The sequence below is a fragment of the Tripterygium wilfordii genome, chromosome 21, assembly GCF_013401445.1.
Source record: "Tripterygium wilfordii isolate XIE 37 chromosome 21, ASM1340144v1, whole genome shotgun sequence".
NCBI classification, from domain to species: domain Eukaryota; kingdom Viridiplantae; phylum Streptophyta; class Magnoliopsida; order Celastrales; family Celastraceae; genus Tripterygium; species Tripterygium wilfordii.
In genome coordinates this window covers 12717420-12735994 of record NC_052252.1, presented here as the reverse complement: position 1 = coordinate 12735994, position 18575 = coordinate 12717420, and the positions used below count along the sequence as shown (strand labels likewise).

At 36.2% G+C, this 18575-nt stretch overlaps 2 protein-coding genes and 1 long non-coding RNA gene across 4 annotated transcripts; all 3 read right to left on the bottom strand.

Annotated features, from left to right (window-relative positions):
- Positions 1 to 293: 293 nt before the first annotated feature.
- LOC119988453 lies at positions 294 to 4231 on the bottom strand. The gene is made up of 3 exons (XR_005465615.1): positions 4140 to 4231; positions 3455 to 3512; positions 294 to 559 (listed from the first exon to the last, which is right to left on the bottom strand). It is a non-coding gene; the product is annotated as an uncharacterized LOC119988453 (long non-coding RNA).
- Positions 4232 to 6309: 2078 nt separating this feature from the next.
- Positions 6310 to 15584, bottom strand: LOC119990195 (glycosyltransferase BC10-like). 2 transcript variants are annotated; one of them, XM_038836067.1, is made up of 11 exons: positions 15475 to 15584; positions 15272 to 15363; positions 14895 to 15011; positions 14446 to 14546; positions 14030 to 14101; positions 13831 to 13912; positions 8370 to 8450; positions 8212 to 8253; positions 7456 to 7515; positions 7124 to 7270; positions 6310 to 6836 (listed from the first exon to the last, which is right to left on the bottom strand). In XM_038836067.1, exons 2-11 carry the CDS (start codon positions 15353 to 15355, stop codon positions 6648 to 6650), a joined length of 975 nt encoding a protein of 324 aa, XP_038691995.1. In that variant the 5' UTR covers positions 15356 to 15363; positions 15475 to 15584; the 3' UTR covers positions 6310 to 6647. The 2 variants fall into 2 exon arrangements, with proteins under 2 accessions (XP_038691995.1, XP_038691994.1); XM_038836066.1 differs by lacking the exon at positions 15475 to 15584 and having other exon boundaries at positions 15272 to 15468.
- Positions 15585 to 16079: 495 nt separating this feature from the next.
- LOC119988676 (probable terpene synthase 6) lies at positions 16080 to 18575 on the bottom strand. The gene is made up of 7 exons (XM_038833805.1): positions 18383 to 18575; positions 18010 to 18286; positions 17538 to 17910; positions 17223 to 17441; positions 16973 to 17111; positions 16651 to 16899; positions 16080 to 16557 (listed from the first exon to the last, which is right to left on the bottom strand). Exons 1-7 carry the CDS (start codon positions 18488 to 18490, stop codon positions 16261 to 16263), a joined length of 1662 nt encoding a protein of 553 aa, XP_038689733.1. The 5' UTR covers positions 18491 to 18575; the 3' UTR covers positions 16080 to 16260.

Below are 18575 nucleotides of genomic sequence, written 5' to 3'. Positions count from 1 at the left end.
TATAAAGAAATTCAAGTTTTTTTACCAGTAAATTGAATATCATTATATACCCTTGATTCTAAGATCTTGTCATTGACAAACCGGAAATAACGTATTGGAATAGTTGTTCGTGGTTCATGTACTTCTTTCAAAATTGTCCATGTGGCAACACGAACAATATTTTTATGGTCTGAAACCCTGTAAGTCTTTCTTGCAGCTCCAACAGTGAAGTTTGTCAATGTATAAATTTTGCCTTCTATAAGTAATTATTTCATACGAGGAGCATCGTCTTTTCTCATTGATCCTTGTATAGTTATACCATGTTAAAGTTTTTGTAAGCTCTTTTAAACGACATTATTTTAAAGATATGGTTATTGTATATATGTTTGCTAACATTTCTGACGAATAATGATTTCTATTTACCTCTTCGTCAACTAATAGGAAATCGATACTCATGAGTTGGTCTTGAAATGTTGGATTTATAGAATTCCAGATTCTGACAACTCGGGCTTTGATCTTGTAACCCCGTTGTCCTTCCTTTAGCTTAGACAATAGTGTATGCTCCATGTTCGTTTCTATCCTAACACACAAAGTGAGGTATATTAAATTGATGAACTAAATTAATAAAACCACCAAACAAACTCAACAATTAAAAAAGAAACATCTGAAGTTGTTTTGAATTTGCTGTGTTGGAAAATTTGGTATGTGAAATAAACTGTTGAATTAATAGCAATATTTTGTATCATTCAAATACAGAAATTCATATGATTAAATGCAAAAAAAAATTAAGAAAAAAAATTAATCAAACTTAAAAGAAGCATAGAAATAACAAAACACACAAACACAACGAAACTTATCCCACACCGTCAATCATAAGAAATAGTAGCATGCATGTTTTAGAAACAACATAAAACTTGCAGAGAGTAGTGTAGAACTCAATAATTTAGAGTTTCCCCTAATCGAGAAAAAGAATTAAAGAGCGACAAAGGATGCAGAGATAAATGCACAGAATTAGCCTAGTTTTTGTGCTTCAACAACAACAGATAGAAGAAGTGCAGAGAAGATAAGCGAAGGTAAGGCATGCGAGACTAATGTGGACAACATGCACAGTTACAGGTTACTTGTCAGAAGCATTAATTCCAGTGAACAGAACAGATACATGGATCGCATAAATTAAAAATAAATAAAATTGAAAGACGATTAAAATAGCAAGGAGACAAAATGAAGATCGTGGAGGAAGTTCAGCATCGTCCTGTAAATTGACGTAACTACGAGAGGAATGAGGGGTGGGATAAATTTTTATAATTCTAGGAGTTAGCAATAAATGAATGAGAAATTACCCAAAAAATAGTGAGGATGTATCGTCGTAGCTTGAGCAATTATGGTAGCGTTTTTGCACACTAAAGACGATGTGAGAAATCTTTACAAATTATTGGTGGAGGCAGCTTACTCTTGTGAGAACAGATGCATGCACTGACTGAAATTGATATTGATGTTGATTTACTTGAAGGATGATAGAGGAAGTCATGTAAGTAAATTGTAGAAGATAGCTACTTCCTGTCAGAACAGATACGTGTACTGAGGCAAATTTAAGTTGAGGTATAAGACGACAACTTTGGAGACAATTAAAACAACAAAAAGAAAATGGTAGAGAACGATGGCATTTTCAATAGACAACACACGATCTCGTTACCAGATGAACTCGAGTCCAACTTCCTTTTTTATGTATAACTAACACATGTGTGGCATGTTTTTTTTTAGTTGCATTAGAAAATTTGTTAGATTGTCTTACAATAAAATCTAGGAATTTTTTTTTCTCTACGTGTATTAATCTATAACCAATATATATATGACCAATGTCGTAAAATGTTTATAGTTTTTTTATCATTAACATATAGGTTATAAAAAATATAAAGAAAAATTAATTACAGTACATTTTTCAACTTATCCTTTGCAGTAGGACCTGTGAACATAAAAAATATATTTGAAGATTGAAGATCTACCTTATCCTTCTTTGGTGGCCATGATTGTCATTAATTTCAACAATCAAATGTACACAATTAAATATAGTTGTTGTTTTGTTCGAATAGAAAAGGAAGCGAAATCGAAACGAATAATACCTTGCAGTATTCGATCAAGAAAGACAGAGATGTTGCTACATCGTAAATCATGAAAAAAATAAAAAAAAATTCAAGAGGACCACAGAGGCATGAATAGCAAACTACGAAAGATAAGAGAGGACAAAATCTTAGAGTTGAGCAAATTGAGGCCTCTCCCCATCCATCGGAAGAAGTGATCCAATCAAATGATGATTCTAGCCATTAAGTTTAAAAACATATGGCCCTTGACCTCTATTTATATCCTTATCAATTTTACCACCTATTGATGTAAAAGCAAACATAGAGTTATATGAACGCAAGTCTGCACGAAATTTTTTTAACATGCCCCCATCATGATCAAACAACTATTTCAAAAATTGTGGAGGATCACTGAGTGGTGGTATCTTGATACGCCCCTATCTACAACAAAGAGAATAGACTGGAAATTGTGAAGATCTTGATTTCATTCGTTCAGCGAACCAAAATATAGCTCCACAAAACTGGCAGGCATAAGAAGGATGTCCAAGATCAAGGCTATAAGTTGGTGTTGACATTAAATTTGGAGAGGATGATGTAGAAGCTTTGAAACTAATATTGTGCGCAGCAGTCTGTCTGTGTGTAATCATTATATCGGATGTCTTTTCCTATTATTTTTACTACACTCTGCCCTTTCCATCCTATAACCATAGCGATTCCAAAATAAGAAAGACCAAATACATTTGCTTTTATTAGATTGTGGAAATAAATTATGTAAGTTATATGACAGAGAAGGTGCATTCTATACATCTCAGTAGGAAGATGCAAAAATAATTGTCATGTAAAACCATTAAGTTGCAAATGAAAATGAAGACATGCACTCTGTTAAACTGTATTAATATGACACTATTGCAAACACTGCCTATTAAACGGGATGAAAAAGTATGGAATATATGCATGCAAAACAAAAATAATAACTGACCTTTAAGAGATGGAGAATGAAAATAAGGTTTGAAACAAATATGTTCAGCAACTCATGTACTAAAAGAAGGTGGGAAACCAATGTCATATAAAAAAAAATATAAACAACACATGTTTGTCGAAATGTAAAGAGAAGGGCAAAGGAAAAAAATTATGAAGACAGGTTACAGGACAATTAACTAATCTTCAACATGCCTTAATAAACAAATTTCATTAAACTATTATAATTTTAAGGGTTGAGTCGATGAAGTACTATTAAATTTAGTCAATTAGTCTCAGCTGAACATGCTATCAAACTAATGAAACCCAAATAAATTAATTAATCTAATATATTAAATCATCATAATTAAATGCTGGAAAAAAAAAAACAAAAACCCAAGTGACCAATATATGCATGGATAATGAACATAATAACTTACCTTTTAGAAACGGGGAATCAAAATAACTTTCCACCAAACCTCCTCATCAACGAATGCACTGTAGTAAGGTGGGAAAAATGAACAATTAATGAACTTCTTAAAAGAAGCATAATAATGAACATGATGTTAGAAAAACAAAAATTTGAAAGCACAGATCTGAGTTTGTCAATTGCATAAAAACTGATGGAGATATAAAAACCACATAACAACAATAGTACCCTGTCAATTGGATTAATAGTTGGTACTCTAGACATAAGAGTCAGATTAAAGAGAGGTAAAACAAAATAAACTACACATAAAAATGGGACAACATAGGTGACATGAGTTATAAGACACACTATGAAAATCGAAATAGGTCACCCAGATCTTGACAGGAATATCGAGCGTCGCCCAACACTGAGCACTAATCTTGCCCCAACACAATTAAGAAAAGAAACCATAGACAATCCTGGGTGAAAAATAAGATTGACCCTTCAGGAAAAAAAATTGTGAAAGCACAGATCTGAGTCTGTCAATTCCATAACAATTGATGGAGAGATCAAAATCACATAACAGCAAATAGTACCATGTAAATGGGAAGAATAGTTGGTACTTTAGACATAAGAGTCATATTAAAGAGAGCTAAAACAAAATAAACTACATATGAAAATGAAACAACATAGCTGACATGAGTTACAAGACACACCATGAAAATCGAAATGGGTCAACACCATGAAAATTGAAATAGGTGACCCAGATCTTGGAAGGAATACCGAGCCTCGTCCAACACTGAGCGTCGATCTTGGTCCAACACAATTAACAAAAGAAAACTATAGACAATCATTCTGAACCCATTGAAACTGAAATGGAGGCAGGAAACGACACCGATTTAGGTCAACTTGTGTGAGATGACATCATTCTGAAGAACATAAAAGTGTAAAAATCGTCGTTTTGCTATCCCATGTGCTGGCAAGAAACAAAAAGTATAAGACGACATTGTTTTCCTCGCCAACCCAGCAGAACCAAACGCGCGACTACACAAACCTAAGCCAACTCGCGTCGAATGAACCCCTATACTCTCTACTTTAGATATAAGTTATAGATAGGACATATAGTCTCTATGAATATGTTAAAGATATTAATGAGACAACCCATCTTTTTTATTAGAACTTATAGAAAAATAGAATATATTATTCATTCTCTATGATCTATTGTACCCGCTCAATATAATCCGTTTGGGTAATTTATCTATCGAGCCCACTCTATATGATCTCTCTTGAATGGTTTATTATCTATTGAACCCGCTCTATATAATCTTTTTGGCTAAACTTTTTTATTTGTATATCAAAAATAGAATATCTAATGACAAATAAATATCATATCTTCAACACAAATTCAAATGAGAATATCTAATTCGAAAATGACATGTAGCCCATGGAAACCTAACAGGTTTAGGTTTATTCCACTCTTTTATCCCAAAATTTATTGTGTAAAATTTATTATTTTAATATAGATTTCATTGTTTTTTAAAGCATAGTCTAAAATTTATTATTTTAGTTCTGAATCCATTATTTTTTAAATTCTTTGAATTAAGATTCACTCGATAAAACTTATTGACAATGGATCTTGTTAGAAAGAGTTTTATGAGTTAATTCCGAATATGTATTTTTTTTTTAAATCTAACATCAGAGTTAAGACTTTTTAAAATTTCGTTTGAGAGACTTGAACTCCCATGAACTAGCTAACACTATTCTATCTAATTACCTATTAATTTATTAAAACCCCTTTTATAATTGATTATATCTATTCAAAAAAGAAGAAAAAGAACAATCATGATAAAATCACTACATTTCTAATCTAACTGACTGGATTACATAATATATTAATCTCCAACGTCAATCAATATAAGTTTAAATTCCTCTAACTCACGTGATTGTCGATACACCTAAGCCGAACTATAACAATAAAAAAAAAGAAGCAAAATCTAGTGCTTCAATGACAGTAAACGAGAAAGGTAATTTCCTCGTTTATGAATCCTGACTTCCTTGGCCTTGCCTCCATAACTAATTTTTTTTTCCTTAATTAGTCGCCTGATGATGGCAAAGCCCAACAACATCTTCCCTACATCTCTCATCTGGTCATCCCTAACCAACCCCTCTTTATCCCTTTAATCTGCCCTTGCATGTTGATGGGGGCTTTTTGTTCGCCTTGCCATCAACGCCTCCGTGCCTCGAACCCTTGACGTCGATAGTGTGGGGAAGAGACACTACCACTACACCAGCTCTCCCCCACACCATCGAGGTCAAGGGTTCGAGGCACGGAGGCGTTGATGGCTGGGCGAACAAAAACCCCCATCAACATTGCAAACCTTCAATACCAAACTTAGCCCCTCCACAGCAAATAAAACTTCTACAATCAAATCAGTCTGGAGATTTTCAATCAACCATTGTCCAAACCTGCTCCAAATCAATGAGAATGTTTATCCTTCTGATTTCCTGTGTCAAACTCAATTACAGTCAGAGACTCCATATTCCATAATCAATTGGAGTCTACATGCTGCAAGCGCCCAAGTCAAACTCAATTACAGTCAGACTCCATGATCAATTGGAGTCTATATGCTCGACCCCATAATCATTTGGAGTCTATTGGCAGTAGCGTAGACATAATGCGTAATATTTTAGGCATAATGCGGTTATTTTTGGTAATTAAAAAACTGAGTTATGTTAGTATTTTTGTAGTTAATTTTTGAAGAAGTTATCACGGAAGGGGAAAAAAAAAAATGGTCCACAGAATAATTTCTCGACCCAGGTTTTGTACAGCTGAACTAGTTCTGCTAGCTTATGGAGAAGACTACTGCCAATTCTCATGTTCAAATCTGGAATAAGCTCTCCCACTATTAGAGCAAAATTTGTCATAATTACATCAGAAATCAAATTAACTCGATGTATAAAGAATGAGATCAGATTGATATGTTGATCGATCTATTCTTGGCCAAAGTATAACAGATCTTGACTCCTGCTAATGTCTGCTGATCTTTCTGCTCTCCAAAACGTATATATACTAGCTGTGCTCGATAATGCCATGTAGTGTGACTAATTATACTAAGTATATGAGTGTAGCAGGTAACCATACTAAGTATATGAGTGTAACAGGTAACCAGGTTTATCTTCTACTCAGGTTAGCAGATGATCAGAGTGCCATATGAGGAGAGATACTAATGCGGATGAAAGGGGTCACTCAGTAATACAGATGCCTCAAAGGGACCAAAAACTCCGTCACTCAACAGGCGCATGGCAGCTCCACGAGAAAACTTCTTGACAAATAAAAAGCACGGAACAGATGCTGAATTGTTATGGCACCATTCTGTCCGACCCTCAGTTTCATAATTTACATGGTTTATGTCCTGTTAAATCGAGAAACACAAACAGTTAGTAGGAAATGGAATGATATAACAGGCAACACAAATGGAACTTCGAATAATGTCCAACTTAGGAAAAACAATGCCCCAAACCCGCAATCAGAAACTATGAAGGTAAAGAAAAAGTAAAAAGAAGTGCATTGAGACCATGGAGGTAAAGAAAAAGAAGCTGAATTTTGCAACAAAGTCGAGCACCAAAAAAACTAGGAAAAACTTGAAAAAAGAAATCACTCAGAAGTAAAACGACAGGAAAAACTCGGCAAAATAACAACCTTAATTCCCTTTATTTGTTGGGGTCCTGCATTTGCATAGCTGAAAGTCATAGGATGCCAACTCTTATCGTTCATTTTTGCTGCAGACTGGCTCCACCAGGTATAGGTTAAGGTTCTACGTTCCAAATCACCTTCCAGCTCCATCATCTTTAATTTATTTTTTAAAAAAAAAGAGTATTTAGATTAAATATATTAGCAAGACAAAGTCATGAAGAGCAAGCCACATAAGAAAAGCTATCAACAATAATAACTGATGAACAAAAAGTGGAAACACCCGGTGTCCCGATTCAAAGAAAACATCAAAGGAACAATGAAATCAATATATTGCTTACCGCAAGCAATGTCTGCACGTAGTGCTCGTCTGGAATACAATCGTGCTGCTTCTGAAGTTTCTGCATTCAATGAAGACCAAATCAAAACAATCAACCTTTTGGAAGTGGGACGCTAAAACGATATGAAAAAAACAGTTGGCAGAATATAGAAGAAGTAAACAAGTCCTAAACCAAAGCCGAACTTATGCTGTACCAATTACCATCTATTTTAAGGAAAAGTACAAAAGCAATGACAGAAACTTTAAAAGAGTAACAACTGAAATAATCCCTTTCACAGGTATTATGTTTGTGTAACACTGTAACTGTCTTTCCCAGTATGTATCATATGGATTTGCACTCATTCATGTCTCTCCCGCATGGAAAAGAGATACACCAAAGAACAAAAAGTTCCAAGTCTTAGTTTAAAAAGAGGGGGAACATATTGCTAGATCCATCATATTGGGCTATTCTTGGATCAACTGAAGGAGCGAAGCAAAGAACATCTTGAGAGAAAAGAAACTTCTGTCTTGGGTCGGTGAAGAGAAAACACAGAATTGGGATTGATTACAACTAGATGGTTAACTTGCCTTGTAATTGGTATAGTGAAAACAGGGTTGTGAACAAAAATTTATTGTCAGATGCTATCGATTTTCTATCTTGCTGGATGACAGTAAATATCTTTTAGGTGATTTTAAATGGAAGGCACCCCCGGGTGCATGCGTCGTTTCTTTAAAGACAAAAATAAAGGAAGACAACAATTAGTTGAACGGAACTTACTCGATTTAGCTCCCCCAATCTTGCATCCAGAGGAGGGCGCCGCTGCAAAGATAACAGAGCAAAGTTATTTTTCACATAAACAAAAAAAGGAATCAATTTCAGCACTTAGAAATTTGACGTAAAATCTTATGCTTGGAATAAGTTGCTTAATGGCATACCTTACAGAATTTGCTAAAGACGCGAAATATGACTTCATCGTCCACAATAACTTCAGCATGACTTCGAATTAAAGTTATCCACTGAAATACCATATCAAAAGCAAGTTAGAGGCTTAGAGTTACTAGTCCATAGTAGGGCTGGGACTGGGTCGGAATTATCGGCCATTATCGGTTAACCGACCCATTATCGGCCGGCCGGTATTGTATCGTTAACCGACCCACAGTTTCGGGCCGGTAATGGCAACCGACCCATACATATGTGGGTCGGTTGATGGTTTTTATAATACTCAACTGTCGGTTGGCCGATATTATCGGCCAACTGAGAATTTAATGAAATTGGGCCAGAAGCCCTTAAATAGTTAAATTAGTTAAATGGCCCAAAACACAAACATCAATAGCCCAAATGCCACTGCCACTGCCCAAGCCCAATATTTTATTGGCCCCTCAAACATTCTCATTCTCAGTGTGTTAGTCACTTTCACGTCTTCAGTCTTCACGAATAACTCTCACTCAGTCTCTCGTATTATTTGATCTCAATCTCAATTCTAAAACCCTAGAAGCAACAATGCAAAACGATAGAGAAGAATCGAAGATAAGCCTCAGTCTCTGTCTCACTCTGTCTTCGTCCCGCAAGGAAGCTTCTCAATTCGAATCTCTTGATTCCCTTCTGTGACTTAACTCATGTAAGTAACCGTACGTAAGGCTTATATATGAGATTGATGATTCTATTTCTATGTACACTCTATTCTCTAATCTCTATTCTCTAACTCTATATGATTTTGTTTTGCGTTTTTGAATTAGGGATTAGGATTTACTGATCTAGGGTTAGGGATTGTATGTGGATTTGGGACTCTTGAGTTGGGACTTTGGATTAGCCTACTAATCTACTATAATGCTATTTACTACTTTGCTTGTTGCATGTCTGTACTCTGTTCGATTAGGGATCAAAAGTCAAAACTGAGCAGATTTTGTTTACAAAAAAATAATTCAGTAGGTTGATTTGATTAGGTTTTTGATTTTTTTGCTTGCTTTTGTAATGTTCATTTGAATCAGTAAGTGTTCTAACTTGTGTGAATCTGTGATGTCCGAACTCCAAACTCCAAATCCAATTGTTCAGCATATTTCAATTTTATTTTTTACCCGTTCTTCAGTCAGTGTTCTGCACTTCTGTGAACAATTCCAATTGTTCTTGTTCTGAATCAGTGAATCTTTTAATGCTTATACAGAAATTAGAATGACGAAGCGACGAGCCCCAAGGGCATCAATCTCTCAACCTGAAGTTATTCAACATCAACCTACTCAGCAGCAGTCTCAAGTAAGTGTCACTCAGCCAAATCGACCAACTGACCCAACTCAGCCAATTCAACCAACACTTACACAAGAAGCCATTTTTAAGCCTGGAAAAAAGAAGTCTGAAGTGTGGAAGCATTTCCATTACAAGAAGAGAGAAGATGGCTCTTATGTTATACCTCCGATGGCGGTTTGTAATTATTGCAAGACGAAGGAGTATCCTTGTGGATCAAAAAGTCATGGAACAACTAATATGAGGCATCACGTGTTTAAATCTTGCTCGGAATCTCCAGTTAGGGAGGACAAAGGTGATCCCAAGCAACCATTATTGACAAAAGACCCCAAAGGTGAGCTTGTTCCATTACACTATGATAAAGAATATGCTAAGAAGAAGCTTATAGAAATGATAGTGATAGATGAGCTCCCATTCAATATGGTAGAGGGAGCCGGGTTTAGAGCTTTTTGTCAAGCTTTAAACCCTCAATTTCTTGTTCCATGTCACAAGACAATGGCACAAGGTGTCATGAAATTGTTCCTAGAGGAGAAGGCAAAGCTTAGAAGTATCTTGTGTGGTGGTACAAGAGTGTCTCTCACTACAGACACTTGGACATCCATACAAAATATTAATTATATGGTGCTCACGGCCCACTTTATGGATGATGATTGGAATTTGCACAAAAGAATACTCTCCTTTTGTCAAATTGCCAACCATAAGGGTGAAACCATAGCTACAGCTTTAGAGAAGTGTTTGTTGGGGGATTGGGGTATTGTGAGAATTTTTTCAATTGCGGTGGATAATGCATCGGCCAATGACAAGGCCATTGACATTCTAAAAGGAAGGCTTGTTAGGAGTAAGGGAGTTGTGTTAGATGGAGCTTATTTGCATATGAGGTGTTGTTGTCATATTCTGAATTTGATTGTACAAGATGGTATGAATGTCTTGTCTGAGTCAATTGAAGGAATTAGATTGGCGGTTAAGTGGGTAAGATCATCGCCACAAAGATTAGAGAAATTTAGAGAATTTGCTCATAATGAAGGTATAGGAGGGCTGCCAATTGTATGCATGGATGTTTGTACTAGGTGGAACTCCACATATCTTATGTTGGAGCAAGCTTTGAAGTTTTCCAAGGTGTTTGACATGTTGAGTGTATTAGACTCGGGGTTCCAAGACTATTTCAAGGACCATAAGAACACTAGGTGCCCGGATGCTATGGATTGGATGAATGCCAAGGAGTTTGTCTCGTATTTGAATGTGTTTTATGAAGCAACCCTCAAATTGAGTGCTTCTAAAACACCCACCGCGCACTTGGTCTTCAAACAATTGTTGAATATTCAAATGGTATTGGATAAGGCGATGATGAAGCCACAAGATGATACATTGCATAAGGTGGCAGCAAACATGAAAAAAAAGTTTGAAAAATATTGGGGGAATTGGGAGAATGTGAATCGTTTTATTTATCTTGCGGTTGTTCTTGATCCAAGATACAAGCTGCCTTATTTGGGTTTCCAACTAAATAAGGCGGGGATAGATAGTGAGTTGGTGAAAAAGATACAAGATGAAGTAAAAAAAATGCTTCATGACATGTTTAGAGAGTATGGAGAGATTATTCCTAGAAGAAATCAACCAATTGATGGTGAAAATGTTGGTGATAGTGATGAAGGAGATGAAGAGGGTAGTGATGATGAAGATGAGGATGAGGATGATATGTTATATCATCAATCTCTAAGGGAAAATCAAATTGTTGCATTAAATGATGAGGTTGATAGATATTTGCATGAACCTCACTTGGAGGTTAAGAAGAATAAGTTCAAAATTTTACCTTATTGGAAAGCAGAGTCGGGTAGATTCCCAATTTTAGCTAAGATCGCCAAGGACATATTTGCAATGCCAGTTTCTAGTGTGGCATCCGAATGTGCATTTAGTGTGGGATCAAGGGTTGTGGATCCTTTTAGGAGTTGTTTAACTCCTAGAACGGTGGAGGCATTGGTATGCACAAGTGATTGGCTTAGGGCGGATGGATTTAGCTATTACAAGGATCCAACTCATCTTCAACTAGAGCTTTATGCAACCTTGGAAGAAGTTGAACAAGGTACCCTTTTATACTTTATCCATTTACAATTTTACATTGTTATTTGCCCTTTTATGTAATTAGAGATATATGAATTCATTAATGTTTTGATTTATGAAATTGCAGAGATTTTATCAACTCAAAATCTTCGAGGAACGCCTATTGGTGGTAGTACTTCAGCTGCTTATACAAATGATACATTCGTACAAGGTTCCACCACCTAAGGTACTAAACATTATAAACTGCTCCAACCTCCAATTATTGCATAATGCCCATAAATCATAATCTGCTCAGTGCTCACTACTGTCTGTGTCTGGAATCTGTACTCTGTTTGCACTCTGCACTACAATATGCAATCTGTATGCATTCTGTAATCTGTCTGCGCTATGCACTCTGCATTACCTTAATACTTCTAAATGTTATGCTATTATGATTACAGTGAAGCTGCTGGCTGTTGGAGAGTGAAGCTGCTGGATGTGGAATTCTGCACTCTGGAGTTTTTGTTCTGGCTCTGTTTTAGTGTTTTTAATGTTGTTTGTTTATTGCCTAGTTCATTATGGGATTGTTGGTTGGCTTGATGCCTTCGCTTCTGCCTTGTAGTATGTACTCTGTAGGCTTTGTAGTTGTTACTTGTTACTTGTTGCCTTGTTGGTTGGTGGTTACAAGTTATTTTGCTGTAGACTGTGCCAGTGTGGAGTGTGGACTTGTGGTTGCTGCCTAGCCTTGCTGGATTAGTTTGGGCCGCTGCCTTGCTGGTTGCTTGATGCACTTTGCAAGTTTGTAGAGTTACAGACTTTTTGATGCCTTGCAGATTCAAAGAGTTATGGGATTTTCTCATTTGCATTTACTTGTTTATGACTTTATGTTATGCATATGGAATTGGAACTTGGAAGTATGGATTATTGGATTGTCATTCATTATTATGGATTTGGAATTTTGGATTATGAATGCTTATGGTGCTACTATGGTACTGCCTAGTGCCTACTACTGGTGGCAATGTTTCATTATGATTTGTGAATGATAATGTGATTTGTAGACATTGGACAATGGACAATTTGAAGTGTGGTCTTGTTAGTTGTTAATCAATTAATTTCTTAAGTTTATGAGTTAAGTAGTTAACTATTTTATAATTTTTTTGTGTTTTTATATGATTTTCCATTGATTATTATTTATTTGATAATTTTGAATCTTGAATTCTTGATTATTTGATTTACTTCAGACTTTTTCAGTAGTTTGATATACATATACACTCATATATTGATATACAGAATTACAAATATGAATGACAGAATGAGAATCAGAATTGTATAGGGTCGGTTGTTACCAACAACCGACCCATATTGCAACCGACTTTGTCGGTTGCCATCCAACACCCGACCCATACAGGTCGGGCCGATAATGGTTTTAAAAATCCTTAAAAGTCGGTTTGTCGGGTCGGGCCGATAATTGGCCGATAACCAACCGACCCGACCCAGTCCCAGGCCTAGTCCATAGTGACGTATATGCAGAATCAGCGAAAGATGACGATCTATTTTTTCATTTGGAATTGCCTTTGCAATTTTGCAATTTAACCATGAAATTGATGGCCTTTAATCAGGTTTATTTTCCAAGTAAAGGCCACTTTAAGGGCATTAGTTTTACAGCAAAAGAAAAATTAGTGAAAACGTTATTCTAACAGGAACATTATACTTGATCTCAACCAAAAGGCTAAGAAAACTATGAATAGCTCGTTATACCGAAATAAAGCTGAATAATTCTATACATACTCTAGAGTTGGACTAAAATAGCTCTCTCTTTTTTTCATTGCACGTTTTGCTTATTCTACTGGAAGTCTAAATCAACCAGTTGCAGATGTTATCACACAGAAATCTACATTGACCCAACCTCAATATTGCAATCAGAAAATGACTTGGAAAAACTAGCATCAATAAACTCTAGATAGGCCAACATGTTCCTTAATTGCATAAGATAATTTGACAAAAAAATTTCTAATAATTTCTCAAACAGCCAAACCGCTCTCAAGCCATGGCATTAAACACTCCATTGCATATTTCTTTGATAAACAAAAATTCAATAGAAATATGCATAAATGAACGTCCAACCTGGGATCCCTTTCGCCATTTGTTCTTTGGAATAGCAGGTGCCATTTTCGGGTTGTAGCGGCCTTCGTTTGCATCAAGGAAGCTGCAAGAGAGAGCAGTGAAAGACAGTTGGGTTTCATACGAGTCATCGACAAAAGAAAATGATGAAATGCTAAAACAAGCAATACTCAGCACCTCAATAATCAAAGCCTCCATCTACCTGTCCACTAAACTCCTTGGAGAATCCATCAAATAATTGTGTATGTAGCTAAAGTTGTAAAGAGGTACACAACTGCATAAAGAGAAACAATAAATTCATATATAAACCAAAAGGAAATGTGAATACCAAGTATATAGTATTTATCATCTTCGCACCCACAATTATTGCTAAATAAGCAGATAGGCAATGATGAAAAATTCGATACAATAGCTGATTTTATGACAAATGCAATAGACAAACACTTTTAGAAACAAAAAAACTTAAACATTTTAAAGCAGAACATTAATGGGGTTACAATACTGAATCATTACTGATGAAACATGATTCTTATGGTACTAAGAAGCCTCAATTTCATAAATATTGCTGCAATGGCCTAATCTTGCAGCGAACACAAAGAAGTTGGCAAGAAAACCAACCTGTCAGAGAGGAGAACAAATCTTTGGTTGGCTGGATCCTCTAAAGCAGCAGCGAGTAACAACTTCTCTGCTTTGATCATACTTGATTCCCCCCATGCTACCTGCAATACATGATCACAAAATTGGCATCCAACATGTAACAACCAAACTTTCTTTAAGTCCGTCTAAGACCAAAATCCTACATCATCAAAGCTCCATTCTATAGCAGATAAATTGGACAATTGGAGAAAATTTTAAAGCCATACACCAAATGCGCAATTACCTAGAGAGTTGAAATGCAACAAACCAAACTAGCCTAATGAGCCTTTCTCAGAATAATTGAACAAACAAACAAAATTAATAGTTCTACTCCAATGCTTACCTAGTTTTCCTAGCAACCAAACAGTAGCTAAACTAACATAAACAAAGGAGCAGAAGCTGATAAATTAATTGCCTTTGATATCAATCACCTGAATACTATTCTTCAATTGTCGACCGTAGAAGAAATGCGACCTTGTAGTAGACTCATCGAACAGAAACCCAGGAGTTGAGTGTACATAAATCGAGAAATTCGCCACGTCAGCATTCTGCAAACCATTTTCGTGAGAAAGTGACAGAAGAGGAAAATTCACCAACACAATCAAAATTACCAACGGAAAATAACCTCGAAGAAGCTGCCCCAGACAAAATCGAGAGGGAGCTCATGGCGAATGAGAAACAAGAATGCGACTTTGTGGCGTCCAGTGAAGATATCGCGAGCAACGACGCGGTATCTGGCGCGAGAAATCGACTACGGAGATGAAAAATCAGGCTGAAACTGGATCCGGAGAAGAGCGAAAACGCATACCGTGACGGTGAGAGCGAACAGGGTCCTCCAGCCGAGCCAGATGACGTGGCGCCGCAAGAATGGCGGTGGAGGTTTCTTCGACATGGTCCTTCCTGAAACTACCATAGATCAGAACAAGAAAGCAAAATCCCAACAACGCACCGTTTTGCACACACATTGAAAGAAATCAATCAGAGGAAGTAAAAAAGAGAGAGTGATCACACATTGAAAAGGGACAGAGGAGAGCATTTAAAACTGAGCGAACTAGTGGGTGAATGGCAACTGGGTGACTCACTTCGCGTTTTCTCCACCTTTATGATGATGAAGACACTAACACGTCGTCGTTTGAATGTTAACGACGTGGGCCACCCCACATGTCTTCAAAAGAAAGAAAACGTAGAAGTCATCATCCATATCTACGACTACCGGGAGTCCACCTTCAACGTGGAGGCACTGGAGTTTCCGTCTTCAGAGAATTAAAGAAACGGCACCGTCTATAAGGTAATGCCAAAAAAAAGGAAAATAAGTAGATAACATTACCATATATTTTTGTTGCAAGAATGGAAAGCATAGATTAACAAGAAATCTGTTTTGTTTAACAAGTTCACAATGTACAAGGATCTCTCAATTATGAGAATCCAAATAGCTCATATCTTATTCGTGTGTATATCTCATAGAGGTCTCAGAATTCGAGCCTCTCCATTTTTTTACCCTGTAATTAAAAAAAATCTCAATTACACTAATTAATTAAGAGAAAAATATTTCCAATTTATGAATTGCGAGTCTTAATTGTCGATATATTGTAACAAATAAAACTGAAAACATATGAAAAAAAACTTTATTCAACCCTTGATGATGGTCTACAAAGAAGTTTGTTCCCAAAATAAAAAATAAAAAAAAAATACAAAGCATTGAGTTGAGAACAAAGTACATGAGAACAAATATTGCATGCAAATCTATTAAATACATGAAACAGCACACGTGTGGATATATATCCTCTCCATATATTATTAATCTTGCATTGGTATTTGTTCAATGAACAAAGACTTGACATGCTCCTTCAAATTGACTGGATTTGAATACCCATCGTCGTTCTTGTAGACAACATCGATGATGCGTGTTAGGTTCAGAATTGGCATCAGAAGATGAAGAGACACAGCAGTTGGTCTCATACACTCTTCATTAATATCCTTCCATGCATTCGCAACCCTGTTTTGGAAATCTTCAACCACCTCTTCTTCTGACACACCATATTGCTTCATAAAGCACTCAACGCTTGAGGCAACATGCCCCCTCTTTTGTTCCTCCTACAATATTCGATCACATACGTACTCTAATTATATAATTTCAATTAACAGTTATTGTTAATCAACTTCGTATAACTCATTCATTATTCATACCTTATGTGACATTATGTCGTCCATAAGACGACCGATCATCTCGGAAGCCCTAACCATTTTCGGGATGCTTTTGAGCCATTCAAATTCTTTTATCCCTGCAATTTCTCCCATGCCTAGAAAACATGCAGCTGGAATTGCATGATAACAGCTTGTGATCAATGCATTCTCCATGTACTCATCGAATGTTGGTACATAACTTTTGTTGCACCACTCAGCTTCAACGTGGTAGGCTTTCACCATTTCTCTTAACTATACACATAAACATAAATTAACAAAGCAATAATTGAGCATAATTGAGGTTAATTAGCGATGTAAATTGTACCGCGTCTCTAGCATAAGCAACACAGGAAGATCTTCCTTCGTTTTTCAATTCGTTCTTGAATTCATCGTAGAGATTTAGAATCATCTTGTAAAGAACTTTCATGTAATCTGGTAATTGATCAATGGCACCAATGTCCCACCTGGGAGTCAATTTAGAATGTCAATTCAACCTCTAAAACAACTATATATATAGATACACACATGCATATATAAAAAGAATATTAACAAGTAGAAATTAATATCAAACGAACCTCTCTATTGCATCAGTCAAGAGTCGAAGTTCTTCAATTGTACCGTAAGCATCGTATGTGTCGTCTAAAATTGATATCATTGTCACACTTTTAGTAAGAAAGATTCGGACACGTCCATAATGTGGTTCAAAGTTAGACCCAACAGTCCACATATAGATTTCAGCAATTCTGTCTCTTGCATAAGGAAATTTTGAAGCAATCTGCAAGTCTTTATACCACCTACCATGATCACAAAGTTAACAACAAACAATTAATGCTAAGCCAATATTCAATATTAGTTAAAAAAAATGTTTATCAGAGTAAAAGAAATTATACCTTGAGACATGACTTAGCTCTTGTTGGTGCAACAATTGTACTCGATTAAAATCGATTTTCGCTAATTTGAGCAGAATTTCATTCCGAGACTCGTCCTCTTCATAGAAATTGATGTATTGCCTTGACTCGATTCTTGGAATGCCCTTTTGATAAGGTTGTTGCAATGCATGGGCAACTTGGTTTGCAAAGTGTGGGTTCAATTGGGTCACCGCGGAATGAAGAGAAGTTTTTGAAAAACCAAGTGCTTCATCCAAAACATCCTCTCCATGCATGCTCAAGTGAGAAGCTTCGTACAAGCTTAGCATCCCCTCTACATCACTAGCTAGACTCATTTTCAACTTTCCATCATCTCCCTTAAATTTGTCAAACACATCTAGTTCAATAATTCACAAATCATCTTGTTAGTAAACACATTAAAATTTTAATTTTGTTTCATTGAATTACGTATACATAAATATCACTAATCGCTTACCACAAGAAATTTTGTAACCATGTTGTCTGAAGACGCGGAACAGAAGTGCAACGGCGTATAGGCCGTAGTCATTGTCGTCATCCACGAGTTTAGTTTTGACTATGTCGAGATTTTGCATAAGCTGGTCTTCAATTTCACTTTCAAAGTGATACGAAATACCAAGACGACCCAACAAGTCAATCAGCTCAACTTTCTCCACAATCTCATTTGTAGAAGACAACATATCTTTCACTTGTACTTTCAACTCCTCCACTCTCTTTGTGTACGATCCGTACTCCTGCAGTTTCATTCACATACAACTCTCTTTAATTAGCCACCAAAAGAAAACACTAAACACATAGTATTAAATCAAGATTAAAGTAGTGTTACACACCGAATCTTGATTAGAAGCAAAAGAAGCAAAGTCATCGTGACCCCAAACGGCAGGGGAGAAGTTGGCCAACCGCCGTGGAGCCTCCGTGGATTGGGTGGTTGCTGCCATTGAAATCAATATATGATTATGATATCAAGAAGTTTGTGTCTTAAGAAAAAGGCTAATGGAGTGCAGTGTGTTGATATATCTGCTT

Bases quoted from the DNA above. Each gene is read 5' to 3' on its own strand.
- LOC119990195 (XM_038836066.1), bottom strand. From the start codon at position 15,376: ATGGTAGTTTCAGGAAGGACCATGTCGAAGAAACCTCCACCGCCATTC. The intron at 15,012-15,271 runs GTATGCGTTTTC...AATGGTTTGCAG, and splicing joins TGTTCGCTCTCACCGTCACG to AATGCTGACGTGGCGAATTT. The intron at 13,913-14,029 runs GTAGATGGAGGC...TCTCTCTTGCAG, and splicing joins CCAAGGAGTTTAGTGGACAG to CTTCCTTGATGCAAACGAAG.
- LOC119988676 (XM_038833805.1), bottom strand. From the start codon at position 18,490: ATGGCAGCAACCACCCAATCCACGGAGGCTCCACGGCGGTTGGCCAAC. The intron at 18,287-18,382 runs GTGTGTAACACT...ATGAAACTGCAG, and splicing joins TTGCTTCTAATCAAGATTCG to GAGTACGGATCGTACACAAA. The intron at 16,900-16,972 runs GTACAATTTACA...TTATGTGTATAG, and splicing joins TTGCTTATGCTAGAGACGCG to TTAAGAGAAATGGTGAAAGC.